Source organism: Neoarius graeffei, chromosome 1 (genome assembly GCF_027579695.1).
Source record: "Neoarius graeffei isolate fNeoGra1 chromosome 1, fNeoGra1.pri, whole genome shotgun sequence".
NCBI classification, from domain to species: Eukaryota; Metazoa; Chordata; class Actinopteri; order Siluriformes; family Ariidae; genus Neoarius; species Neoarius graeffei.
Genome location: NC_083569.1, coordinates 40,637,136 through 40,662,112, shown reverse-complemented (window position 1 = coordinate 40,662,112; position 24,977 = coordinate 40,637,136). Strand labels below are relative to the sequence as shown.

Here is a 24,977-nt window from a genome sequence, read left to right as displayed (position 1 = left end):
CAAACGAATTTTCCAGTAACGGTTTGTGATGGTCCGACACACGGACTTTTTGTAGTTCTAAATCGAGCGTTAGGCCGAGTTCGGATGAAATGACACTATTAAAATGATCACTGAATGATTTGTTTTTCTGAATCTTTACTATTTTGTTGTTCGCTAGAATATCATTTTGCGATTTCACACTTAAGCAAATGTTTGAAAACTCCGGATCTCCTTCCTTCATGGCGGCTGATATTTTTTTTGTGCCGCACGGCGCATGCACAGAGCTGATTCAATTCTATATTCTGCGCGGAATGCGTAAATGTCAAGTTCGATTTTAGATTTACGAACCCGAAAAAAATGTCGAAAAACCGGCGTTAAAAAAAAATTTCAACCGCACAAACGGCACTCACCCGGCCGGTGGACCGGAAACGGAACATTTTTTAATAATGGCCTTGTGAGTGAGAGTGACTGATGCTGACTGCTCTGTGCTCAGGAATTCATCAATTCAGGCTGCCAAAATATCCGTATTTTAATTTATTTTGTTTTGTTTTAAGCATTTTACACTTGCATATCCTGTTCCCTCGTCAGCATTTGGAAAGTTTTCATCTTCCTAGACAAATTTCAATGGGATTTTTTTAAATTCAAGTTTAAAATCTGAGGTTTGTTCGTCCTTTATGTTTAGTTGCCTAATCGAATCGAAGGATCTGAATCGTGAATCAGTGTCTTAGTGAATCGTTGCAGCCCTAGTATCGACCTCAATTACTCTCCGGTTTGATTGTTAACGCACCACCAGCTGTTTTTAATGTGTCGCAAGCTGCTATGTACAGTTAAGTTTTGTTAATAACTTGAGCACAAATTAATAACCTGGATTTATTTGTGCATAATATCATCAAAGATGTAGAGAAATACAGATGCTGTTTTAGCCGCTGTTCTTTATTGTCTTCATACGTCTTTGCCTCCACCACATGCGCAAGAGATCGAATCCCTCGGAAGCTGCTACGAGTCTATACATAGTTTTCACTGACGTCACGGCATTCCGGGGAACGCCCTCCAGCCGCCATCTTGTGGGGCAAACAAAACGGACCATCGCCATTACCGGCTACGTTATCTCGGACGAATTTATGAAGTTATATAGTCAGTTTTCTAAAATAAAGATCAATGTCGGCAAAATCAAGCAAACAGAAGTATATAGATACATTAGACGACATCTCACGACAACGGTATGCAGCCAAACTGGCCTTGATTGGGGGAACTGACCCCTACGAAGTGGACAAAGATGCATTTTCAAGTGACTATGCAGGGCTGCCAAAGCCTGAAACTGCCAAAGCCTGAAACTGACTTCATCAAACTTTAAAGGCTGTCTGATATACAGTGGTGCTTGAAAGTTTGTGAACCCTTTATAATTTTCTATATTTCTGCATAAATATGACCTAAAACAACATCAGATTTTCACACAAGTCCTAAAAGTAGATAAAGAGAACCCAGTTAAACAAATGAGACAAAAATATTATACTTGGTCATTTATTTACTGAGGAAAATGAGCCAATATTACACATCTGTGAGTGGCAAAAGTATGTGAACTTCTAGGATTAGCAGTTAATTTGAAGGTGAAATTAGAGTCAGGTGTTTTCAATCAATGGGATGACAATCAGGTGTGAGTGGACACCCTGTTTTATTTAAAGAACAGGGATCTATCAAAGTCTGATCTGCACAACACATGTTTGTGGAAGTGTATCATGGCATGAACGAAGGAGATTTCTGAGGACCTCAGAAAAAGCGTTGTTGATGTTCATCAGGCTGGAAAAGGTTACAAAACCATCTCTAAAGAGTTTGGACTCCACCAATCCACAGTCAGACAGATTGTGGACAAATGGAGAAAATTCAAGACCATTGTTACCCTCCCCAGGAGTGGTCGACCGACAAAGATCACTCCAAGAGCAAGGTGTGTAATAGTCGGCGAGGTCACAAAGGACCCCAGGGTAACTTCTAAGCAACTGAAGGCCTCTCTCACACTGGCTAATGTTAATGTTCATGAGTCCACCATCAGGAGAACACTGAACAACAATGGTGTTCATGGCAGGGTTGCAAGGAGAAAGCCACTGCTCTCCAAAAGAACATTGCTGCTCGTCTGCAGTTTGCTAAAGATCACGTGGACAAGCCAGAAGGCTACGGGAAAAATGTTTTGTGGACGGTTGAGACCAGAATAGAACTTTTTGATTTAAATGAGAAGCGTTATGTTTGGAGAAAGGAAACCACTGCATTCCAGCATAAGAACCTTATCCCATCTGTGAAACATGGTAGTGGTAGTATCATGGTTTGGGCCTGTTTTGCTGCATCTGAGCCAGGACGGCTTGCCATCATTAATGGAACAATGAATTCTGAATTATACCAGCGAAGTCTAAAGGAAAATGTCAGGACATCTGTCCATGAACTGAATCTCAAGAGAAGGTGGGTCATGCAGCAAGACAACGACCCTAAGCACACAAGTCGTTCTACCAAAGAATGGTTAAAGAACAATAAAGTGAATGTTTTGGAATGGCCAAGTCAAAGTCCTGACCTTAATCCAATCGAAATGCTCTGGAAGGACCTGAAGCGAACAGTTCATGTGAGGAAACCCACCAACATCCCAGAGTTGAAGCTGTTCTGTACGGAGGAATGGGCTAAAATTCCTCCAAGCCGGTGTGCAGGACTGATCAACAGTTACCGCAAACGTTTAGTTGCAGTTATTGCTGCACAAGGGGGTCACACCAGACACTGAAAGCAAAGGTTCACATACTTTTGCCACTCACAGATATGTAATATTGGATCATTTTCCTCAATAAATATATGACCAAGTATAATATTTTTGTCTCATTTGCTGAATTGGGTTCTCTTTATCTACTTTTAGGACTTGTGTGAAAATCTGATGATGTTTTAGGTCATATTTATGCAGAAATATAGAAAATTCTGAAGGGTTCACAAACTTTCAAGCACCACTGCATACAACTTTATATATTCACAGCGCGCCTTTTGGCGGATGCCGCCTGAATCGCACAGATCTGATTTTTTTTTTTTTTTTAGGGGGGGCGTTGGAGTGTCTGATTATAATTTCAAAGTAAATTCTGTATTAAAATTACTAAATAAGCAAATCAGTTACAGTCCATGAAACAGGAAGTATAAGGATGAGAAAAAAAACAGTTTAAATCGGAAAGCTGCGCACGTTTGCGCTCGGGCTGCGCAAATGTGCGCATCTTTCCGATTTAAACTGTTTTTTTTCTCATCCTTATACTTCCTGTTTCATGGACTGTAACTGATTTGCTTATTTAGTAATTTTAATACAGAATTTACTTTGAAATTATAATCAGACACTCCAACGCCCCCCCCTAAAAAAAAAAAATCGGATCTGCGCGATTCAGCTGTGAAAAAGGCGGCATCCGCCAAAAGGCGCGCTGTTTGCATCCCTGGTTGATTAAACACAAATCAAATCATACAGAATAGACCTAAAATGTTTTCCAAAAACAAACTTGAACACAATTGATTGTTTATTTAAACAATTTACCACTTATAAAATGATCGGAGCAGACTTTGCTGTGTTTGGAAGGCTGATAATCCTTGCGGTTGATTCTCGCAAGCCATAGATTTCTCCTTTGTATGCTGAGTTTGTTTGTTTGCTCGCCTTCGTGCTCCCGTACAGTGGGAATTCCATAAAAGCTCCGCTTGACGTCATCATCTGACCTATTACGACTGCCGTGAATACAACAGGTGTGCACCATTGTTAGCTTTAAATAGCCTGCTTGGGTTCTTTTGAAGACTTTGTACTCGCGCGTTACAATGTGTGCTCAGTCACCCGTACGGTAAGCTTGACCCACAAGATGGCCGCCACTAGGGAATCCCTGACTCTGTGACGTCAAGTGAAAACTATGTATAGGCAGCTGTGTGTCTTCCCCGATAAAATTGGCTGCAGAGAGCGTGCAGTTGACGTAAATGTCAATATCCATCATGTCAGCGTACTGTACAATGAGACAGAAGTGACGCGATCATAAGACCGGAGTGTCCTGAGCAAGCATGTTAACATTTTGCTGCTATTGATACTGTTCAATCTACTAACGCCTGTTTAGAAATAAACTAATAATATTAATCTAATAATCAATCAGACGAGAGATCCCGGAGTTCCTTTTAAATTCATATTCAGTGAATCAGCAATAAGAGTTTCCTAATCTTCATGTAAAAACATGACATAACAGTAGGTCATGATGAACATAGCCTACCTGAGAAAATAAGTTAAAAATACAAATGCCTTACTCAGGCTTCTGTGAAAAAGTAATACCGTGCGTATTACTCCGAATGCTACACGGTGCGTGTGCACATTTTCACATCTTTTTGTGAATTAAAACTCTGAAATCAGTTCTGTTGAATGGAGGACAAACCGGAAGCTCATCCCTATGAAGAGAGCAGCACGACACACGTAATCCATCGCAGCATCTACATTTCCTATAGAGGATGTGCAGTCACGTGACCCGTCCGTGTTTACTCCGCCACATTGGACGGCTTCAGGATTGTTTACCTTGCGCGAGCGTAATGGCTCCAGGGAGTAATCCCCAAGAAAATTCGGAAAATACCCCATCTACATCGTGCGATTACTTGTCTAAGTTTGTTCAGCATCTCGAAGGTGACGTGAGGCAGCGTTACGTGGAAAAGTGTTCCAGGTTGGGGATTGCAGATCCGTACGACTTGCCGCAATCCTTGCTCAGGGAAATTCGGAGCTGCGGTGCCGGCGATTTGCCCGATCTGGCCTACCACGACATTTACAATTTTCTCGTTAATCGTGAATCGTGTTACACTGACAAAGCCCTCAAAGCTTACAAGAGCCTGGAAGCTTATAAATATTTTGTTGCGGGACGGGTATCCCAACTATACGTCTGGAAGGTTCCGAAGAAGAATGTCTACTTGATAACCTCACGGGTAAGTGGCATTAAGACGTTTATCATAAAGAGACTATGCAGGACGTTTTATCGTAAGAATGTTCGAAATCTAAACTCCGTTCCAGATAATGACAGGGTTGTGTGTTTTTGTCTGAAAAAAAAATATCACAAATCACCGCTATCTTTATCTGTGCAGAATTATTATTCAATATCTGATATAAATGTATTAGAAGATTACACCTACCTGATATGAAGTGTTCACTACAAATTCGGCTGGTAGAGCTGGGGTACCAGTTTTCTCTTCGCACAGCGCGTCTCTCCTCGTCTGCGGGGAATCTATAAAATGACAGGCCCTCCTTTTGGCCCTGTCTATTGGTACAACCAAATGCTGAACAAGATATAACCATTCTCGAAAGATCTACTCCCACACACTTGATAATTAGAACGGGTTCGTCTAAGTTCTACGCGCGGCCATGCCATTCCAAAATGGCGGATAAACAAATATCACGTGACCTCGTGACATCACGTGCACGCTCTCTATATCTGAGGAACCTTCTCAAACCAGATGGGATCAGGGACCCAGGAAGAGTGTGTGTGTGTGTGTGTGTGTGAGAGAGAGATGGTGTCTGTTTTTATATGTAGAATGTGTGATTTTTGTTTTGGTGTGTGGGACATCATGTGTGCTGCGTTAATGCCAAATTTGTGTGTACGTTTTTCATTCTTGCCCAGTTTGACCTGAAAGCATGCGATGACTTGCAGCCACGTAATGAATTTTGATCAAATTTGAATTCAGCTTGAAATCTTGAATTTAAGTTCCCGCTTCGAGCTGTACAATTCAAAGTGAAATTTTGAATACAAAATTTTCGCTTTAGGTAGCAAGATCAGCAGTTTGGCTGAAAATCCGTGCGACTGCATTCGTCTGTCTCGGAGTCGTCACAAATGAATCGATAGCCAAAAGTACGGATGGTCCAAAAAAATTACGTTCTCACTTTATGTATTTTTAATCCGTGGCGGCATTTCAATATTTCACCTGCACCGCCTCATCGCAGCTGCGAAAGTTAATTATATTGGTATTTTTCCGGAAAGGTGAATTGAAATAACTGCTATAAAGCGATGGATACATGACTTCGTCTGGGATACTCTCGGAAAACCTGTTTGTGATGCCATGTATCTCGGTCTGTGAAGATTCTCAGTCATCCAGGTCATAGTAAACTGTGGGTGGTAGAAAAGGGCAACTGGACTTGCTTGAAGATTCTTGAAAACGTTTCACCTCTCGTCCGAAAGGCTTCCTCAGTTCTGTCTGACTGATAGGGAGTATCAGATATTTGTCCTCTCCTGGATCAGAATCAGAATTCTGATGACCAGCTCATCTAAGGTGGCATCATGTTGGTGTGGGTCGCTGGAGGCTGGGTGTGAACGGCGAGTCATTAGGGTGATCAAAGGATTGCCCGTTAGGGTGATCAATGGAAATCTGACTCTCTCTGTCCTCCTGTGAGTCACCGAAAACAGCTGGATCCTGGCGTACACCCAGCTGTCTGGGAAGAGTGTCCAAGACCACCTTGTAGATGGTTGATAAATGATGTCTTAGGGCCTCTGCATGCTCTTGCGACAAGGCTTTCGCAGACAGTTGTAATTTATCATTGAGCGGGGAGTAATAGGCGTGCGCGATGTTATTCACCGCCACAACGCAAGGGGGCGCGAAGTCGCTAGGAGTAGTTGGTGGGTGTGGTTAGTGGAGTGTTTATCCTCTGGTTACTTATAATGACTAGAACTGGAGTCGTATAGATGTACGTACTTCCTCACTTCCTCGATCAACCGCTCTTCGTGCTGCTCCATCTTCGCTCGTGTTTTTAAAAATGGCGGTCGTGAAAACAAATCAAACCGGGAAAGTAGGGAAGTGGAAGCGCGTGTACAGCGGATGTAGAGTGGACCAATCAAGGCCAATTTATGCTGACAACCCAGTCCTCGCAGACGGTGTTGCAGATAGCGTCTGCGTAGCCCCCCCCACCTTCGCAGATGCTCTGCGCGCACCTCCCAAAAATTGTGACCACCGCAGAAGCCTCGCAGACAGCGTCGCAGACAAGAGGGCTCTGATTGGTCCACTCTACATCCGCTGTACACGCACTTCCGCTTCCCTACTTTCCCGGTTTGGTTTGTTTTCACGACCGGCATTTTTAAAAACACGAGTGAAGATGGAGCAGCACGAAGAGCGGTTGATCGAGGAAGTGAGGAAGTACGTACATCTATACGACTCCAGTTCTAGTCATTATAAGTAACCGGAGGATAAACACTCCACTAACCACACCCACCAACTACTCCTAGCGATTTTGCGACTTCGCGCCCCCTTGCGTTGTGGCGGTGAATAACATCGCGCACGCGTATTACTCCCCACTCAACGATAAATTACAACTGTCTGCGGAAAGCTATCTGCGAAAGCCTTGTCGCAAGAGCATGCAGAGGCCTTCAGAACCCTCTTGTCTGCGACGCTGTCTGCGAAGCTTCTGCGGTGGTCACAATTTTTGGGAGGTGCGCGCAGAGCGTCTGCGAAGGTGGGGGGGCTACGCAGACGCTATCTGCGACGACTGGGTTGTCAGCATAAATTGGCCTTTAGACCCCCACCTCTGTTCAGTGATGGCCGTTTCAGGTTGACAAAAATGGCTTCTTTAACTCCTCGCTCATACCAACGATCCTCTCTGGCTAAAATGCGTACGTTACAATCCTGAAATGAGTGTCCTTTGTTGTTAAGATGAATGTAGACAGCCGAGTCCTGGCCTGAGCCAAGCAACTGTATAGCGGTTGTTTCATTTCCCCGATATACGAGTCCGTGCAATCCTCACTGCACTGAATTGCATACACTACGTTGTGAAACGTTTTCAAGAATCTTCACGCAAGTCCAGTTGCCCTTTTCTACCACCCACATGTATCTCGGTATTTATTTAATCAAGTGATCTCGCCCAGCCGAAACAAAAAACAAAAAAAATTAAACACACACAAATTGCTGTTGCGCTGCTTTTCTCATGTGTGTGTGGAGGGGTGCTGTAAAGTGTGTGTCTGGGTGGAATGTTACTTCCTTATTCATTCTTTTGATGCGGGTTGTCCTGGAGGATGCGAGTGCTGATGATTTTTTTTTTTCCCCGGTTTAATTTTGGCCTCACTAATCCGCATGCCCTCTTGCTGGTTCCTATCCTAACAGGGGGTGTCATTTGATCAAGTCAATAATCTGCTGATTGAGCCTGCTCGAATTGAGGAGGAAGAGGTCTGTACCTACTCTCTCCATCCAGCTCTCTGTCTGTCTGTCTGTCTGTCTGTCTCTCCCTCCCTCTCTTTCGTTCTCACTCGCTCACTCTTCACCTGTGGTTAGGAAGTAGAGGGGAAGAAACAGACCACCGGATAATTGAGGCCAATGCCGAGCGAATCGCTCACCACAAATGTGATGGAACCCTGTTTGAGAGGCACACGTTAAGCATTTAACATCACGTTACCGTTAAGGACTGATTCGGAAAATATTGTGCTCGCCAGTTTCCTTTAATTTAAAAAAAAAAGCCTGCTTTACACTTTATGCAGTGTGCATTAGTTTTAAACCAGGGTTCCATTATACCTGTGGCTTGCTTGTTCTCTTCTGTCTGCCTGTGTCTGTCTGTCTGTCTGTCTGTCTGTCTGTTGCTGTTTTTCCTTTGACTGTCGTACTTATCTGTCAGACTCTGTGGTCCAGGAGCAAGTAGTGCCAAGTGTGTGAGTTTGATGGAAGCAGTGATCTGATCACTTAATTGATGAAATCAATAGCACAACAGCGCAGTAGCATTTCAAGATGTCGTTTTGAACTCGTACGTCTGTCGTACGTTCAGAAAGTATTCAGACGTCATTACAGTTCCCATTCCCTTCCAGCACCAACACGTTCATTCTTCTCCCCTCAGCAATACAGTTTTAACAAAATGTAACTCGAGGTCCAAAACATCTTGTCCATGATTTGCCGTTTCTTTGTAAACGCACGTCGAGTCTTCACTCCCACTCATGACGAACTGACGTTATGCACGTACAGCACCAGTCAAAAGTTTGGACACAATGGTTTCTCTTTATTTTATTAGTTAAAACACACTTCATGTGAGCCGGCATAGTGGTTAACGTGTCCGCCTCTCGACCGGGAGATCGCGAGTTCTACTTGCGGTCAGGTCATACCAAGGACCATCATAAAAATGGTACCGTCTACCATCTGGCAGGGCATGCTGCAATGTAGATGCGAGTAGGGAAGTCAAACTCCTGCGGTTACCAGAGGACCAGCCCCCCGCTGTAACCCTAGCTGTATAGGCAAGAGGATGAGGGCTGATATTGGTGCCGCACCCATGCGCCTCAAAGAGCTGCTTAGTACTGGGACAGGACACTGCCTGGGAAGACCAGATCCTGGCATGGAAGGGACTTTGACTTGACTTAACTTGACAGTTGTGGAATAGGGCTGTTTTTCTTCTATCCTGTGTCTCCATGCTTTCCATCAACCCATCCCTGTTGCGTGCTTGTCTGGCTACTTCGTTCCATGAATTCCAACCAGAACGGGGTTTTTTTTCTCGATGGTACGTCTCAACGTCCTTTATCAGTTTAGGGGCTTCCTTTCGGCTTTCACTCATAAATGTCATTTGCTCTTCATCCCATCTTAAGGCGTGGTCATCAGGACAACTGGAGAGAGGAGGGATACTCAAAATACCATGGGATTCAGTAATCGTATGAGTTTTTACGGAAGTAGGTGATTGGCCTATTGTCCAACCCCCAGCCTGGAGGACCAGGGATGCAGTTTATCATCATACCCCGGACATAATAGCGCTATTTACTGTATTTTTATTATTTATGGTTTACTGTTTAGATGATCTCAGATGTATTAAGAAGGCAACAAATTGCACTCATTAACTTTTGACGAGACACACCTCTTAATTGAAAAGCATTCCAGTTGACTACCTCACGAAGCTGGTTAAGATCAGGGCTTTGAACCAGAATTTTTTTCCTATTGGTTCGTTCCGAACAGAAACGGAATTTTAACGTTTCCGGTTTTGGGTTCCACCATTAAATAGACGTTCCCGAACCGGTTAGAACAAAAAAAAATTTCCTTCCTGGAACGGTTAATTACGTTCCCTGTCAGCTGTTTCACAAATGGCTATAAAATGATGTCTCTGTCTCATCCAGCTTAAGCCAAATGTAGGCTAATTCAGTTACAACCTTCATTAAATAAGACAAGAAATAATTCAAAACAATTATTATTTCAAATGTTGGCGATTTGGATTCTCAGTATGTCTTCCCATCTACACAAACAGAAAAAGTGCCAAAAATGAAAGATAATTCGTTTAGTGTGTTACCAAAGGCTAGTCAGGCCCTATGCATTGATGGGCTAACAGAGGTTAACGTCATGTAATGTTCGCGAGCCTCTCATTAACGTGGACAAATATATTGATATTGTGTTTGAAATTGACGTTTTTGAATAACGATAGACTGCAATATTTACCTCTTATTTAAGATGTGGAGACGTGATAGTAGTCCACCCTCCCGCTCTCTCCATTCAGTCAGCGAACGTCACACAGGAAGTGAACCCCAGCGGGTCATAGAAACTTGCGCGGGAGAAGAATGACTTTTTTTATTTGTAGGCTACGGAAACTTTGAGGAACGAAATAAAAACCGGTATTAACCGGTTACCATTATTTTTAATAAGCGTTTCTGTTCCGGAACATAAAAAATAATAAAGTTTCTGGTTTCGTTTCTGTTCCATGTGAAATAGAAAAAGTTCCCGGTTTTCGTTCCTTGAACCGGTTCAAAGCCCTGGTTAAGATAATGCTGATAGTGTGTGAAGCGTCATCGAGGTAAACGCTGGCTCCTTGGAAAAATCTAAAATAGCAAACATTTTGTTTTTTTAACACCGTTCACCACGTAAATATATATTATTTACCAGCTGGGAGGTCCGTATCATGAAATACTGTGACCGAGGTCTTGAAAATACCTCTGGGCCTCGGTCAGTAATTTCAAGGCCGAGGTCACGGTATTTCACCATACGGACCGACTTTAAGCTGGTAAATAATATATTTATTTTTTTCTTTACCAAATTCTAACAGAAAACGAGCACGCCTGAAAGGGGAAACCATTTTTAAAACAAACCTACTACAAGCTCGGCAAAAACCTGTTTGACAAGCTACGTCAGCTCGGAATTTTCCGAAAAGAAAACTTGATCGAGATCACTTCCCTGATCTAGGCGACAAAAATGTTGACAAAAAATCGCTACCATGTTCATTGTTGTGAACGAGCGAGTCGCCAGAGGTCCGTAACCGGGATCCGGATCGTAGGACTCCGGACCACTCGCGAGCCAATCAGAGCGCACAATTTGATGGAAACGGGACCGCGAAAAAACCAATTCCATATATGTTCTGTTATTTTATAGTTTAGATGTCTTCAGTATTGTTCTATAATGTAGAAAATGGTCAAAGTACAGAAAAACCTATGAACGAGTAGGGGTGTACAAACTTTTGACTGGTACTGTATATTGTACTTTTGAATGCGTTTCTTTAAATGAGTGCTGTCGCCATGAGAATGATTTCAATACATCCTTCTTTTGTCAAAAGCATTCTTAAAGGCTGTGTGAGAATATCACAAAAACCAAGGATGAAAAATTGTGCAAGACGTTTTGCTCAAAAGTGCTCATGTGTGGAGACTTGACGGACATGCCATTTAAAAAAAAAAAAAAGGGCTTAAGTATTTTTTTTACAATGAAGTTTTATAAGTTCATTCATAATGATAATAATCACATTTACGCAAATATTGAAACGCTTTGTTGGAGCACAGTTGCAATGAATATTTTGAGCAGCTGTTCCCATTCCTCTGTGCAGAACCTCTCGAGCTCTGTCAGGTTGGACTCGGTGTTCTCTCGGATGTGTGTATGGGTCGTCGTTGTTTGGGAAATGGAGCTCTGTTAATTAGGCATGGGCGATTTATAGATAGAAATAGTTCAAACTGGATACTTTAAAAAAAAAAAAATGCCCAAACATGAAAAACTTTTCTCAAAAACGGATTAAAATGATCAAACCGTGGTTTATAAAGTCCACAGTGAGCCTGTTGCATCCTGCTCGCGATGTGGTGAACGGCTCGGATGAAACAGGACAAGCAAGTACCTGATTGAATGTTAATCGAAACAGCAGGTTCAAGTGAAAACTGCTTGTTTGATTTTAGAACAGTTTGGTCCACTTTTTTTTTTGTACACACCTCCAGCCATCACCCGTCACTAGATATCCATAATCGTACTCCGGAGCGTTTTTTGTGAGTTGGTCTGTTGGGTTTCTTTCTTCCTTTCCGCCTTCATGGCTTGAGAGTTCTTTACGCTACGTTCACACTGCAAGGCTTAATGCTCAATTCCGATTTTTTTGTGAAATCCGATTTTTTTGTGAGGTCGTTCACATTAACAAATATATGCGACTTGTGTGTGATCCTCAGTATGAACGAAAAGCGACCTAAAAGTGTTCCGCATGCGCATTGCAGGATACGACGACGTCACACGCAGTGAGCATGGCCAGTGTTTACGGAAGTAAAATCGCCCGGTTGCGGTATGACCCATCCAATCTAGCTTGAATAGCTGCATCCCCCCAAATGGAAATCAGCTCCCTAACCTCTGCGTCCTTCCATTGAGAAGATTCAGAACCTTCACAGCCCGAAGCGTCCCTCGCATTGATGTCATGCGCAGGGGCGCAGATACGTTTTTTGAACTGGGGGGGACAAAGCTGCCAGCAAACCAACCCCAACCCCGATATGCCTGTCAAACTTGTTGTTAGTAACCATAGCAACCAAGCTCGAGCTCGCAACCTGTGCAGTCTGCGCAGCTCAACCAACCGAATATCAGTCTTTGTTTTGTTTTATGTGAGTTGTTGCAACTATGTATACACTGCTGTGCACCTCAATAAACCGAATGGTAATTAGTCTTTTGATTTTTCCGTGAGGTTTGCCTTATGCAAAGAAAGACAGCATAGACGTTTTTTCCTCCCTATAAGTAGGGGGGACCGAACGAGGTGAATTTAAATATGACTCGTCCCACCCTCTATCTGCGCCCGTGATTATGCGCCATGTTGTTGTAACTTTTTTGAGAGACCCGCCGCCTACTTCAGCGCAGAATAGTGACGTTTGTGGCTTGTTGATGACGTGTAAGTCGGATGAATGCGACCTGGTGGTTCAGACTGAAGTCGCATATGAAAAGAGCGGATAGGAATCGGAATTAGCACCACATATCCAAACGGCCTGGGTCGGATTTGAAAAAATCGGATCCGTGTCGTTCATATTGTCAATAAAAGATCGGATACAGGTCACATATGGGCGAAAAGATCGGATTTGAGTCACTTCAGCCTGCAGTGTGAACATAGCCTTAGTTGCCTTTTAGCTGCAAGTAAGTCGTTTTTGTGCCTTTTATTGAGGAGTCTGGCCACTCAACCACACAGGACCTCTGGAATTCTGTCAGTGTGATGTTTGGGGTTCTTGGTCTTGGATGAGAAAACCAAGGGATGAAAAATAAAGTGCATATCACTGTGAAAATAAAATGTTTTATTTTACTCTTCAGTAGTTTCTTCTGAAGAGAAGTATTTGCCATAAAAGAAGAAAAATAAAAACATTCATCATACGTTCAAAAACGTTCATCATAGTGTGGCAGTGTATTCTCTAATGCTCACTGCTTATAACTCTACACCTCCCCGGTGGAGATGAGCTGGGAAACTGAAGACTGAAGGAACAGTATTGAAAAGTATTTTTCCAGTCTCACCTGTGAAAGGTAATCCCATGTGATCTCGTTTGGACGGTAAACCTGTTGGTACAGTTAAACGCAGCACATGAACCAGGCATCTTTATTCTCGGCTACTGTCTAGACGCTACACCAGAGACGGTTGAAGAATCTCCACTTTGCCCCATCCAATATGGCGGCGAGGATGTTTCTATGTCTATGCCTTTCTCCATCACTCACACGTACTCTTATTGAAGCAGCGCGCAACAAGCCTCAGCAGGAACTACGGGTGACTCGCAGGGCCAAATTAGAATTTGCGTAAACGGCAGTATTTTTTTTAATCGCGTTAAATTGAGATCGCGTTAACGCGTTATTATCGCGTTAACTTTGACAGCACTAATAATAATTAATAATAATAATAACAGCCCCTTGTAGACCCCCAGCTATGTGTCGCAGAACCCCTGGGAGGTAACTTGCAACTCAGAATTTCTGATTTCCAACTAGGAAATAAACTAAATGCCCCCTCAACTCGGAATTCCTACTCAGTCAGGATCGTCTCCTTCCAACATCAATCAAACCAACATAGCATCAACAATTTAAAAAAAAAAAAAGTGTACTTATTTCTTTTGTAAATGATTTAAACTGTATATACTAGTGTTGACTTGAGATTAATCAACATATCCGCTTGTTAAATCTGTAACACTGTGCAGCATTTTAGAAGGAAAGTATACAGGGCGTTTCAAAAAAGTTTGATCCTCATAGATAGACACACAGAGCACTGTGCAAAAGTCTTAGGTACAGGTAAAGAATTCCCGTCGACCAAAAATGTCTTAAAAATAATAATGTTTCAACATTAAAAAATTACTATAAATATCAGTAAGCCATAGTAAATGAAACAAAGTAAATATTTGGTGTGAGACGAGCCTTTGCTTAAAAAAAAAAAAAAAGTTGTCTCCGGTACAGTGAGTGCAGTTTTATAAGGAAATGAGCTGTAGGTTTTACTGAGCGTCTTAGGGTGTATTCAGACCAGGATAGTTCGATAGTTCACTTGCTTTGGTCCGAACCAAATGTTTTTTTCATTTTGGTGCGGTTCGCTTTCACACTGTACATTTTAGTAAGCGGACCAAAATCTGTCAACAAAGCCACGCGCCCTGAGATCGTTCAGCTATTGGTCAGAGACGACATGCGCACAAAGCGCTGTTCTGGGGAGCGCGTGAACCCCTTCTCCTTCATTTTCTCACTGAATACAGCAAACACGTCGGCATTTTTGTGTGTTCTCTCCAAAAGCTCAGATATGTGGACATCTGCCCATATATCCACAAGGGTACGCGTTTCTTCCTCGGCCCACGTTTGCCCCCTACTCATTTTTTGTACTCGCCTACCACTGGTGACTGAACGACCCTTGACAACCGAAACAGTGTTTGCACTTTGCGGTGGAGTGTCAAGACTCTGTTTCCCATAATGCTCGACAAACGACAGAAGCTCCCGAGGTACAAAAAAGCAAAACTGTCGCATTAGGTCCGGTCTGCTTTCACACCTCCAAAAGGTCCGCACCAGGGTTCCTTTGGTCCGGACCGAGTCCGACCTTGCAGCTCGGTCTCGGTCCGCTTGTTTGGTCCGGACCAGAGTTCGGTGGTTTGTATTCAGACCAACCCAAAAGGTCCGGACCAAGGGAAATTTTGGTCGTTTGGTCCGGACCAAACAACGTAGGTGTGAATACGCCCTTACAGAACCAGCCGCAGTTCTTCTAGACACTTTGACCGTCACACTCGCGTCTTAATTTTGCACCAAAACCCATCAGCCTTGATTTATGTTTTCTTTTTTTAATCTGAAAAGTGCGCTCTTATGTCATATGCTGCGCAGATACATTTTTTTTTCCTGCAATATTTAATTTTGTGCTGGAAAACAAACGTTTGGACTCTAAAATGTTTTCGTACTGACTCGATAACGTAGAAATAAAATAGAAATCTGTAACGAAGTTTGTATAAAAAAAGAATCGGGTGTACAAGTCTTTTGCATAGTACTTTTTTTATGCACACACCCACCCACGCATATAATATTTACCCTGCATTTGTCACACAGTTAGATATAAACTTGGCATAAATAACTCTTTCGGACCTTGTTGAAATTAAACGTGGAAGCTTCACCGGCCCGGATTGCCGTGCTCACTTCATTTTAGCCCTTTCCATTCCTTTATTCACCTTTCTTGAAGGCCTCTGTCGTTCGTGTCAATTTCGCATGGCTTGCTTATGTCGACTTGCCAGCACCCATCTTGTTCCTCAGCATAATTACTCGATTTTTAACCTTTTTTCATTATCAACTAATCTGCTTGATTAATCACTTGGCATGTGTCCGTTTCTGTCTGTGTCATGTCAATATGTAGACGTCGTCGCTGTTGTTTGTTTGTTTAGGTAAATGTTTGTCATCCTGTTTAGTCTCGTAACACATGTGAATCCCAAAAGGGGTAAATCACGAATGATTCTAGATTTAATTGAATCGAGCTCGTTTTAACGACATGTGTTTAGCATGTGTGAAAGCAAAATGCATGCAAAGTCATTTTCACAAGTGTCCGTGTCAGCTGGATCAATACGAGACTCAATATCCCGTTCCAACATTCATAGCTTCCTTTCCTTGATTCCGTAAATTCCTGACCGACTGTTTTCTAGTAGAATGTGATGGATAATTAAGGCATTAATTATCGCCTCATAAATGGCATCGACACATTCTTGTGTTAACTGGTTGTAAATTAGCACGTGTTCGCATTCTCGGCTCAGGAAGTTTCATGATCTCGTGCAGCGCACACGGTTGCTCTTCTTGAGTGCTCTTTTCACTGACCTGCACATTTTGGCTTTGTCACGTGAGAGGAAGGAAAGGAAGCCATTGTGAATGTTTGGATTGGATTGTCCGTCACTGAGTGCTGCAGTGTTCACTTTTCACTGAGTGGTCACTCCGTCTAGACAAAAAATGCTGACTATTTCAAAGCCACTCATCGAAATAAAGTAGTGGACATGAAATTTGGAGCAGGAATGTGTTCAGTGATTAGTCCCTTCTTTAATAATATAACCCCATGTTTATGGAGGGTTAAAAAAAAAAAAGGATTTGTTGAATGTCTGACCCTTGCACTTTACCCTTAGCTGGTCCTGAGTATCCTGAGACAAACTGGTGGATTAGGCATCAGTATAGCTGGGGGGAAAGGATCCACTCCTTACAAGGGAGATGATGAGGTACATTTGGTTTATCATTTGATCATTCTTTGTCTTGTCATAATTTGCATGCTGGTTGAATATTTGAATAGAATAGAGTTTATTGCTATTTGGACAAATACACTGCAGTACAGGTACATTGGAATTCTTGAGTGTTTTCCACGAGTCCGCTTCATAGACCTTATTAAAAGCGGGGTTTACAAATCTACGAAACAATCTACGTTCCAAAATAAAATAAAAAACCACACTATAATGCACAATTATAACAAAAACAAATAAACAGTGCAAGTACTAGATAGACCTACAGTATAGTGGTGCTTGAAAGTTTGTGAACCCTTTAGAATTTTCTGTATTTCTGCATAAATATGACCTAAAACATTTTCACACAAGTCCTGAAAGCAGATAAAGAGAACCCAGTTAAACAAATGAGACAAAAATATTCTACTTGGTCATTTATTTATTGAGGAAAATGATCCAATATTACATATCTGCGAATGGCAAAAGTATGTGAACCTTGGCTTTCAGTATCTGGTGTGACCCCCTTGTGCAGCAATAACTGCAACTAAACGTTTGTGGTAACTGTTGATCAGTCCTGCACACCGGCTTGGAGGAATTTTAGCCCATTCCTCCGTACAGAACAGCTTCAACTCTGGGATGCTGGTGGGTTTCCTCACATGAACTGCTCGCTTCAGGTCCTTCCACAACATTTCCATTGGATTAAAGTCAGGACTTTGACTTGGCCATTCCAAAACATTCACTTTATTCTTCTTTAACCATTCTTTGGTAGAACAACTTGTGTGCTTAGGGTCGTTGTCTTGCTGCATGACCCACCTTCTCTTGAGATTCAGTTCATAGACAGATGTCCTGACATTTTCCTTTAGAATTCACTGGTAGAATTCAGAATTCATTGCTCCATTAATGATGGCAAGCCGTCCTGGCCCAGATGCAGCAAAACAGGCCCAAACCATGATACTACCACCACCATGTTTCACAGATGGGATAAGGTTCTTATGCTGGAATGCAGTGTTTTCCTTTCTCCAAACGTAACGCTTCTCATTTAAACCAAAAAGTTCTATTTTGGTCTCATCCATCCACAAAACATTTTTCCAATAGCCTTCTGGCTTGTCCACGTGATCTTTAGCAAACTGCAGACGAGCAGCAATGTTCTTTTTGGAGAGCAGTGGCTTTCTCCTTGCAACCCTGCCATGCACACCATTGTTGTTCAGTGTTCTCCTGATGGTGGACTCATGAACATTAACATTAGCCAATGTGAGAGAGGCCTTCAGTTGCTTAGAAGTTACCCTGGGGTCCTTTGTGACCTCGCAGACTATTCCACTCCTTGCTCTTGGAGTGATCTTTGTTGGTCGACCACTCCTGGGGAGGGTAACAACGGTCTTGAATTTCCTCCATTTGTACACAATCTGTCTGACTGTGGATTGGTGGAGTCCAAACTCTTTAGAGATGGTTTTGTAACCTTTTCCAGCCTGATGAGCATCAACAGCGCTTTTTCTGAGCTCCTCAGAAATCTCCTTCGTTCATGCCATGATACACTTCCACAAACATGTGTTGTGAAGATCAGACTATGATAGATCCCTGTTCTTTAAATAAAACAGGGTGCCCACTCACACCTGATTGTCATCCCATTGATTGAAAACACCTGACTTGAATTTCACCTTCAAATTAACTGCTAATCCTAGAGGTTCACGTACTTTTGTCACTCACAGATATGTAATATTGGATCATTTTCCTCAATAAATAAATGACCAGGTATAATATTTTTGTCTCATTTGTTTAACTGGGTTCTCTTTATCTACTTTTAGGACTTGTGTGAAAATCTGATGATGTTTTGGGTCATATTTATGCAGAAATACAGAAACTTCTAAAGGGTTCACAAACTTTCAAGCACCACTGTATGTAAGGCTGTCATTAAACTGAGTGCAACTGTATAGGAATAAACATATAAAGTAATAAATATCTGTCTGAAGTGGTATTGCACATATTGGGTATTACAAAAATTGAGTGAGTATTGCACATTTTGGTTGAGGAGGTAGAAACCGAAGTTAGAAAATCCAGTTATATTGCACATGGAGATTTGTTTGTTTGTGTGGGTTTTTCTTTTTCTGTAGGGTATCTTTATCTCCCGAGTGTCAGAAGATGGTCCAGCTGCACGAGCTGGGGTCAAAGTGGGAGACAAACTACTCGAGGTACATCTGTGTTCTTACAATGTTTTTCAAATGCCCTTCAAGTATTTTTCAGTTCGACAGAAACTGATTAATTTGCAAAAACAATGTTGAGAAAAGGTTTGAGTTAATCACATCATGCATTTCTGCCTTTATTGTGTGCGACACTGGATATGTCCAGCAGGACAAAACTGTAAGTCGTTTCCTTCCTGTGCTCCCAGGTAAACGGGGTAGAGCTGCAGGGAGCGGAGCACCACACGGCAGTGGAGGCCTTGCGGAGCTCAGGAACGGCGGTGACCATGACGGTGCTGCGTGAGCGGATGGTCGAGCCTGAGAACCCCATCACCACTACGCCCCTGAGACCAGAGGATGATTACTTTCCTCGGGAGAGGAGGTCCGGTGGCCTTCCATTCAACCTGGAGCCTGGATCCACCACCGTTAGCACGGGCCCCTGCCAACGCCTGGCCACCTGCTTAGTCCGCAATGACAAGGGCTTAGGATTCAGCATCGCTGGAGGAAAAGGCTCCACGTCATACCGGACAGGAGACATGGTAAATCAGGAGCACTACACAGATACGACACTTCTGCTTGTTTCTCCTGTCGAATCCTACTCACTAGTTACTAGGGATGTCCCGATCAGGTTTTTTTGCCCTCCGATCCGATACCGATCATTTGATTTTGAGTATCTGCCGATACCGAGTCCCGATCCGATACTTCTTATAATCCATAAAAAATAAAGACGAGGAAAGAAACGGATCCAGGATGTTCCTCATTTTTTATTTAACACCTTATTTTAACATCCAACAACTCCGTTAGCAAACAAAGCACTTACGTGAGGCAGTTTGAACAATAAATAACAAATAAAAAAAAAACCTTAAAATACCTGGCAGGAATGTAAACAAATAAAAAAAATAAAGTGCCACAGTGCCAGTAATTTGCTTTTAAGAACGCATCTCACAGTGGTGTACAGTAATTTCAATTAAGGAAATGAACGTTTTTCTTGATGAAAACAAGCATTTCTACCCTTTCAGGTTTGAGCCCGTTTTTGTCATCCAACGAAAAAAAAATGATCTCATGCTTTGCTTTCCGCTTCGAACTGCTTCCGTGTTCAACTTTGCCGGCAACAGGCAGCCAATAACCAATAGCGTCTCCGCTACAAAGTGATGTCATGCCGCACGTGGTGATGTTGCTGTGTTAAGACAAGAGGTCTGGTCTCACTCTGTGCCAATGCATAGTTATTGATGTGTTAAAAATGAGAATATATTATATAGATATATATCCGATCCCTGATCGGGAGGCAATGCCCGATTCCGATCGAGTCTGAAACCATGTGATCGGGCCCGATTTCCGATCACGTGATCGGATCGGGACATCCCTACTAGTTACCTCGCCTGCTATGGAGTAAACGGGGTGAGGTGTTTTTTTTTTTTTTTTTTTTTTTTTTTCTTTTGTTAATGATATTACGGGAAAACAGCTGGACCAATCTACATGAAACTTTCAGGATAGATGGGCATTGGTCTCAAATAGAACTGCCAACATTTTGAGGGTCATCGGGTCACCGAAATGGTCAAAATCGTTTTGTTGTGGCTACTGCCTCATATAGAGGCGCTAGCCACTACGTCATCATGCTGTAAGAATGTAACGATGGCGCACTGCGCATGCGCATACACGTGTTCCGATGAAAATATCCTGTGAGGTGTATACAGTTCGGTTCACCATTCGAAATAAATGGACTAGACTAAAGAAATCGCTTTGACATGTCTATGCTTATTACAGAGGGAAAGTGCGTTCCACTGAGCTCTAGCGCCGGTGTTCTGATAAACGGTCCTACATCTGCGAAGCGTCCTACGGTAGGAGGGGATGTCTGTCGAGCAGTCCTACATTGCAGGAAATCCTACAGTGTGATTGAACTTTAACTTTTAGTCATAGTTCGCGGTTTTTCCCTCTGCAAAGAACATGCTTCTACACTGATACAGCGTCCACCAACCCTGTCAGGAGTCATATGAATGTAGGACGTTCTGACAATTCAAACGACTCCGTCAGAATATGCTTTTACATTCATATGAATCTAGGATGCTCTGACTCTTCAATTGACCCTGTCAGAATATGTAGAATTAATAGCTTTTTTTTTTTTTGTCACTATTCACAAGTACCATTTGCTCTATTAAAATGAGTGTAGGACGTTCTTACAATTCAAATGACGCCGCAGGACGTTCTGACAACTCATATGACCCCGTCAGAATATGTTTCTACAGTAAGTAGGACGTTCTGACTATTCAAATGACCATCGGAATATGTTTTTACAATCTATGAATGTAGGGTGTTCTGACATATGCTTCTACATTAAAATACGAGCGTAGGACGTTCTGACAGTTCAAACGACCTCGTCAGAATATTCTTTTACTTTAATATATGAATGCAGGACTTTCTGACAACTCAATGAGGCCATTATTAAAAAATGTTCTGTTTCCGGTCCACCTGCCGGGTGAGTGCCGTTTGTGCGGGTGAAATTTTTTTTTTTTTTTTAACGCCAGTTTTTCGACATTTTTTTCGGGTTCGTAAATCTAAAATCGAACTTGACTTTTCCGCATTCCCAGGGCTTTCCACTAAGGCTAATACTAGCCAGCCATGACAAATAAGTAGCCAGCCGGGGGGGGGGGGGGGTAAACACAAAATAAACTCCTGTGCACGCAGTTCCCAGGATTAAGTGTATTTTCCACAGACCATTTATTTATTCACTTTTCTCAAATACAAAGTAAAATGGCAGTAAATCTTCTTTCTTTTCTTGCGTATTGCATCATGAGGCGTTCCTGGCTTGTAAATCTCTTATTTTCGGTGCATGACACATTCACGCAACTGAGCATGCGCCGAGTGCGCGCGCACACCGCATGTCGGGGCGCGGATGAGTTACTCTCCCTTGATCAACGGTTCAGTTTGACATTATTGTCAGTCCGTTAGATAAACATTTAATTTTATTAAAATCGAAAATTAATATTTAGAGCCTGTGGGCTACAAAAATAGTCATTAAAGTAGCCGGCTAGACTTAATTGTGTGGCCGGCAGCCGGCGCTTGTGGAAAGCACTGTCGAATCAGCTCTGCGCATGCGCCGTGCGGCACAAAAAAATAGCAGCCGCCATGAAGGAAGGAGATCCGGAGTTTTCAAACATTTGCTGAAGTGTGAAATCGCAAAATGGTATTCTAGCGAACAACAAAATAGTAAAGATTCAGAAAAACAAATCATTCAGTGATCATTTTAATAGTGTCATTTCATCCGAACTAGGCCTAACGCTCGATTTAGAACTACAAAAAGTCCGTGTGTCGGACATTTTAAGTACCTTTTGTAAAAGTTTTGCAAATGTTGCAGTCAGCATTTAAAATGCTAACTTAAAGTTTTTGTACAAGTTTCAGTTGATTTAACTGTCATTTTATTAAATGTGTCTGCTTTTGTAATAAAGTACTGAAAGAAAAAGCAAACACAGCATTGCGATTTCTTATCCATCCATATATAATAAATAAATCCCTCCCTCCCGACTGAAATTTTTTTTGCCCACCCGGTGGACAGGAAACAGATTTTTTTTTTTTTTTAAGGCTGGCCTGACCATCAGAATATGCCTTTACATTAACATATGAATGTAGGAAGTTTTGACAATTCAAATGACCCCACCAGAATATACTACACTCACTGTAAAAAAGAATAAGTTAAGCTTACTTGAAAAAAAAAGGTGGAAACTCGTTGCCTCAAATAAATGAAGTAATATAACTTGTTCTCTTTCAAGTTATCTTTACGGTACTTTACGTTTAAAAGTAATCTCCACTGAAAATATTTGTTATCCTTACTTGGAACTTGAATGTTGAGGTTGCTTAAAACCAACTAGTAATGTTTACTTCATACCAGCTAGTAAAGGGTTTCTCTTCCTTTCAGCTGTGTAATGGGTACCTAATTCCTGATTGTAAGGTTTACTTGCAGAATCTACACCTTACTTATAGTTTGTAAGTATCAGCAACTTGAACAATTAATGTCTCACACAATGTAATGTAATTAAATGTTGTTATTTTTATTGCAAGACATAAAACGGCATAACATATTGGAGCATCAATACAGTTTTCATTCAGTCAATAACTTTTTTTAAAGCTTACTTTCATTTAACACATCCAACCCAGAGAAGCATAACATTCCACTTAAAGTGTCAGTCCACCATTTCTGGAATTAAACTCATTTTCTCCACCTCCCCTCGAGTTAAATAACTGAGTTTTACCTTTCTCCTATTCATCCAGCCGTTCTCCTTGTCTGGAACGCCGGCCACCTGGACTGGTCTTGCCGCGGGAATTTTGTGTCCGGGCGCGCGCGGCGGCTTGGCTCTGTTTGATTGGCGAAACGGACTTAAACCATAGCTCCTCCCACTATGGCTCTGGTTGCTACATGTGATCGGTGAGATGCTGTCATGTGACAGAGCCTCTGCTGGAAGTCTCGACAAAACATAAACAAACAGACCATGCATCGCACGGATCAATAAAAATAAAGTAGCGAGTAACGAGCAGAATATAGCCCAATGTAACGGAGTAAAAGTACCTCTTCACAAATTTACTCAAGTAAAAAGTATGCTGCATTAAAACTACTCTTACAAGTACAACTCATCCAAAAAGTTACTCAAGTAAATGTAACGGAGTAAATGTAGCGCATTACTACCCACCTCTGATTTCAAGACCCGAGTATTTTGATACTGTTGTTAAATACATAAATGAGAACAACACAGAGCACCATAATATAGTATCAACAAATAATATATTGGAAAACTTGGCAACTTGGTGTTTGAGTATTGAAAACAAATATACTTACTATCATGACTATAGCACCCAAAATATGTCCAACATGCTTTCTGTATTTAACCATTTATGAGAGAGAAAGCATTAGGAGCTTCATATTGACTAGGAATCAACTTGAAAAACATTAATTATTCCATAAAAATCGTATCGCAGCCAAGGCCTACCCTGCCCCCACGTTTGCTTATAAGTCCTTTGTCGTTCCTCCTTCTCGTACGCTTTATCGGCGGCCTTTTTCTCCTCTTCAGACCGAGGTCGCTTTGTCCCCATCTCTGGCGGTTTCTGTACACCTTTCAGAAAATTCCACATCGCAACGTAGCTTTGGCAGATGTAGATGTAAACAACAAAAAACCGCACGTGTTTAAATGGGCGATAATGTGGCCACATCTGTTGAATTTGATAACGTGATTACTGCGATATTCAACGAGATGCGTTATATGTGAAAAAACCGACAGCCTGACTCGTACACGATATGATTCGGAATTCTTCGGTATTTTCCGTCCTGCCGATAAACACATCGATTAACACAGACATGGCACACGCTTAATATGTGGCGGCTTTAGTTGACGGTGTGTCTGAATCTTCGCTTCATATGCGTTTTTAATTTTCAACTAGCCAGCCAGGCTGGCTAGTGACAGGAATTACCCGCCAAATGACAAATTAAGTCGCTTCGGGCGACCGGACCACCGCGAATTTTGAGCCGTGACCTGAAAACACAAAAGTTTTCAGAAGCACTATTTTGCCAGGGTTCATTCGACCGAGCGTGTTCTCCCAAGTGAACATTGATAAGCGAGCCGTCCAGGTACGCAAGTGTTCACATCACACTGGCAGTCAAAGCTTTGTTCCAGTGATTCCTGCACTTCCTCTGCAACCTTTTCCAGTTTAGTGGTTTGTGATGCCGCCAAGGCAACAGAGATATGAATAGCAAGCTGTGACATCTGAGTGGGAACTGGTGTTTAAGGCAGGGTGGAGGAGAAGGGTATATTTTGGGCTCATCACACAAGACCACATGTGTTACTGCCCTCTTGCTCACCTTACATAAATATAAAACAGTAACATTTCAAAGGCTCGAGAAGGAGACAGCCATTGCGTGTGCACTCGTGTAAATGTAAGTGTTGCTGCCTTGCTGGGACTGAATTATCCGACTGTGTTTGTGTTGTAATCAATCTGA

At 42.2% G+C, this 24,977-nt stretch overlaps 1 protein-coding gene across 15 annotated transcripts in view; it reads left to right on the top strand.

Moving 5' to 3' along the window:
* The window catches only part of scrib (scribble planar cell polarity protein), a 269,195-nt gene that overhangs the window by 194,586 nt on the left and 49,632 nt on the right, over positions 1-24,977 (top strand). For 14 of the 15 annotated variants that reach the window (XM_060931865.1, XM_060931789.1, XM_060931763.1 and 11 more), the window contains exons 16-19: positions 8,074-8,136; positions 16,737-16,826; positions 18,932-19,009; positions 19,207-19,536. In XM_060931865.1, coding sequence (XP_060787848.1) covers positions 8,074-8,136; positions 16,737-16,826; positions 18,932-19,009; positions 19,207-19,536 — 561 coding nt within the window. The remainder of the gene's footprint in view (positions 1-8,073; positions 8,137-16,736; positions 16,827-18,931; positions 19,010-19,206; positions 19,537-24,977) is intronic. The other variant, XM_060931798.1, reaches the window with a different exon arrangement.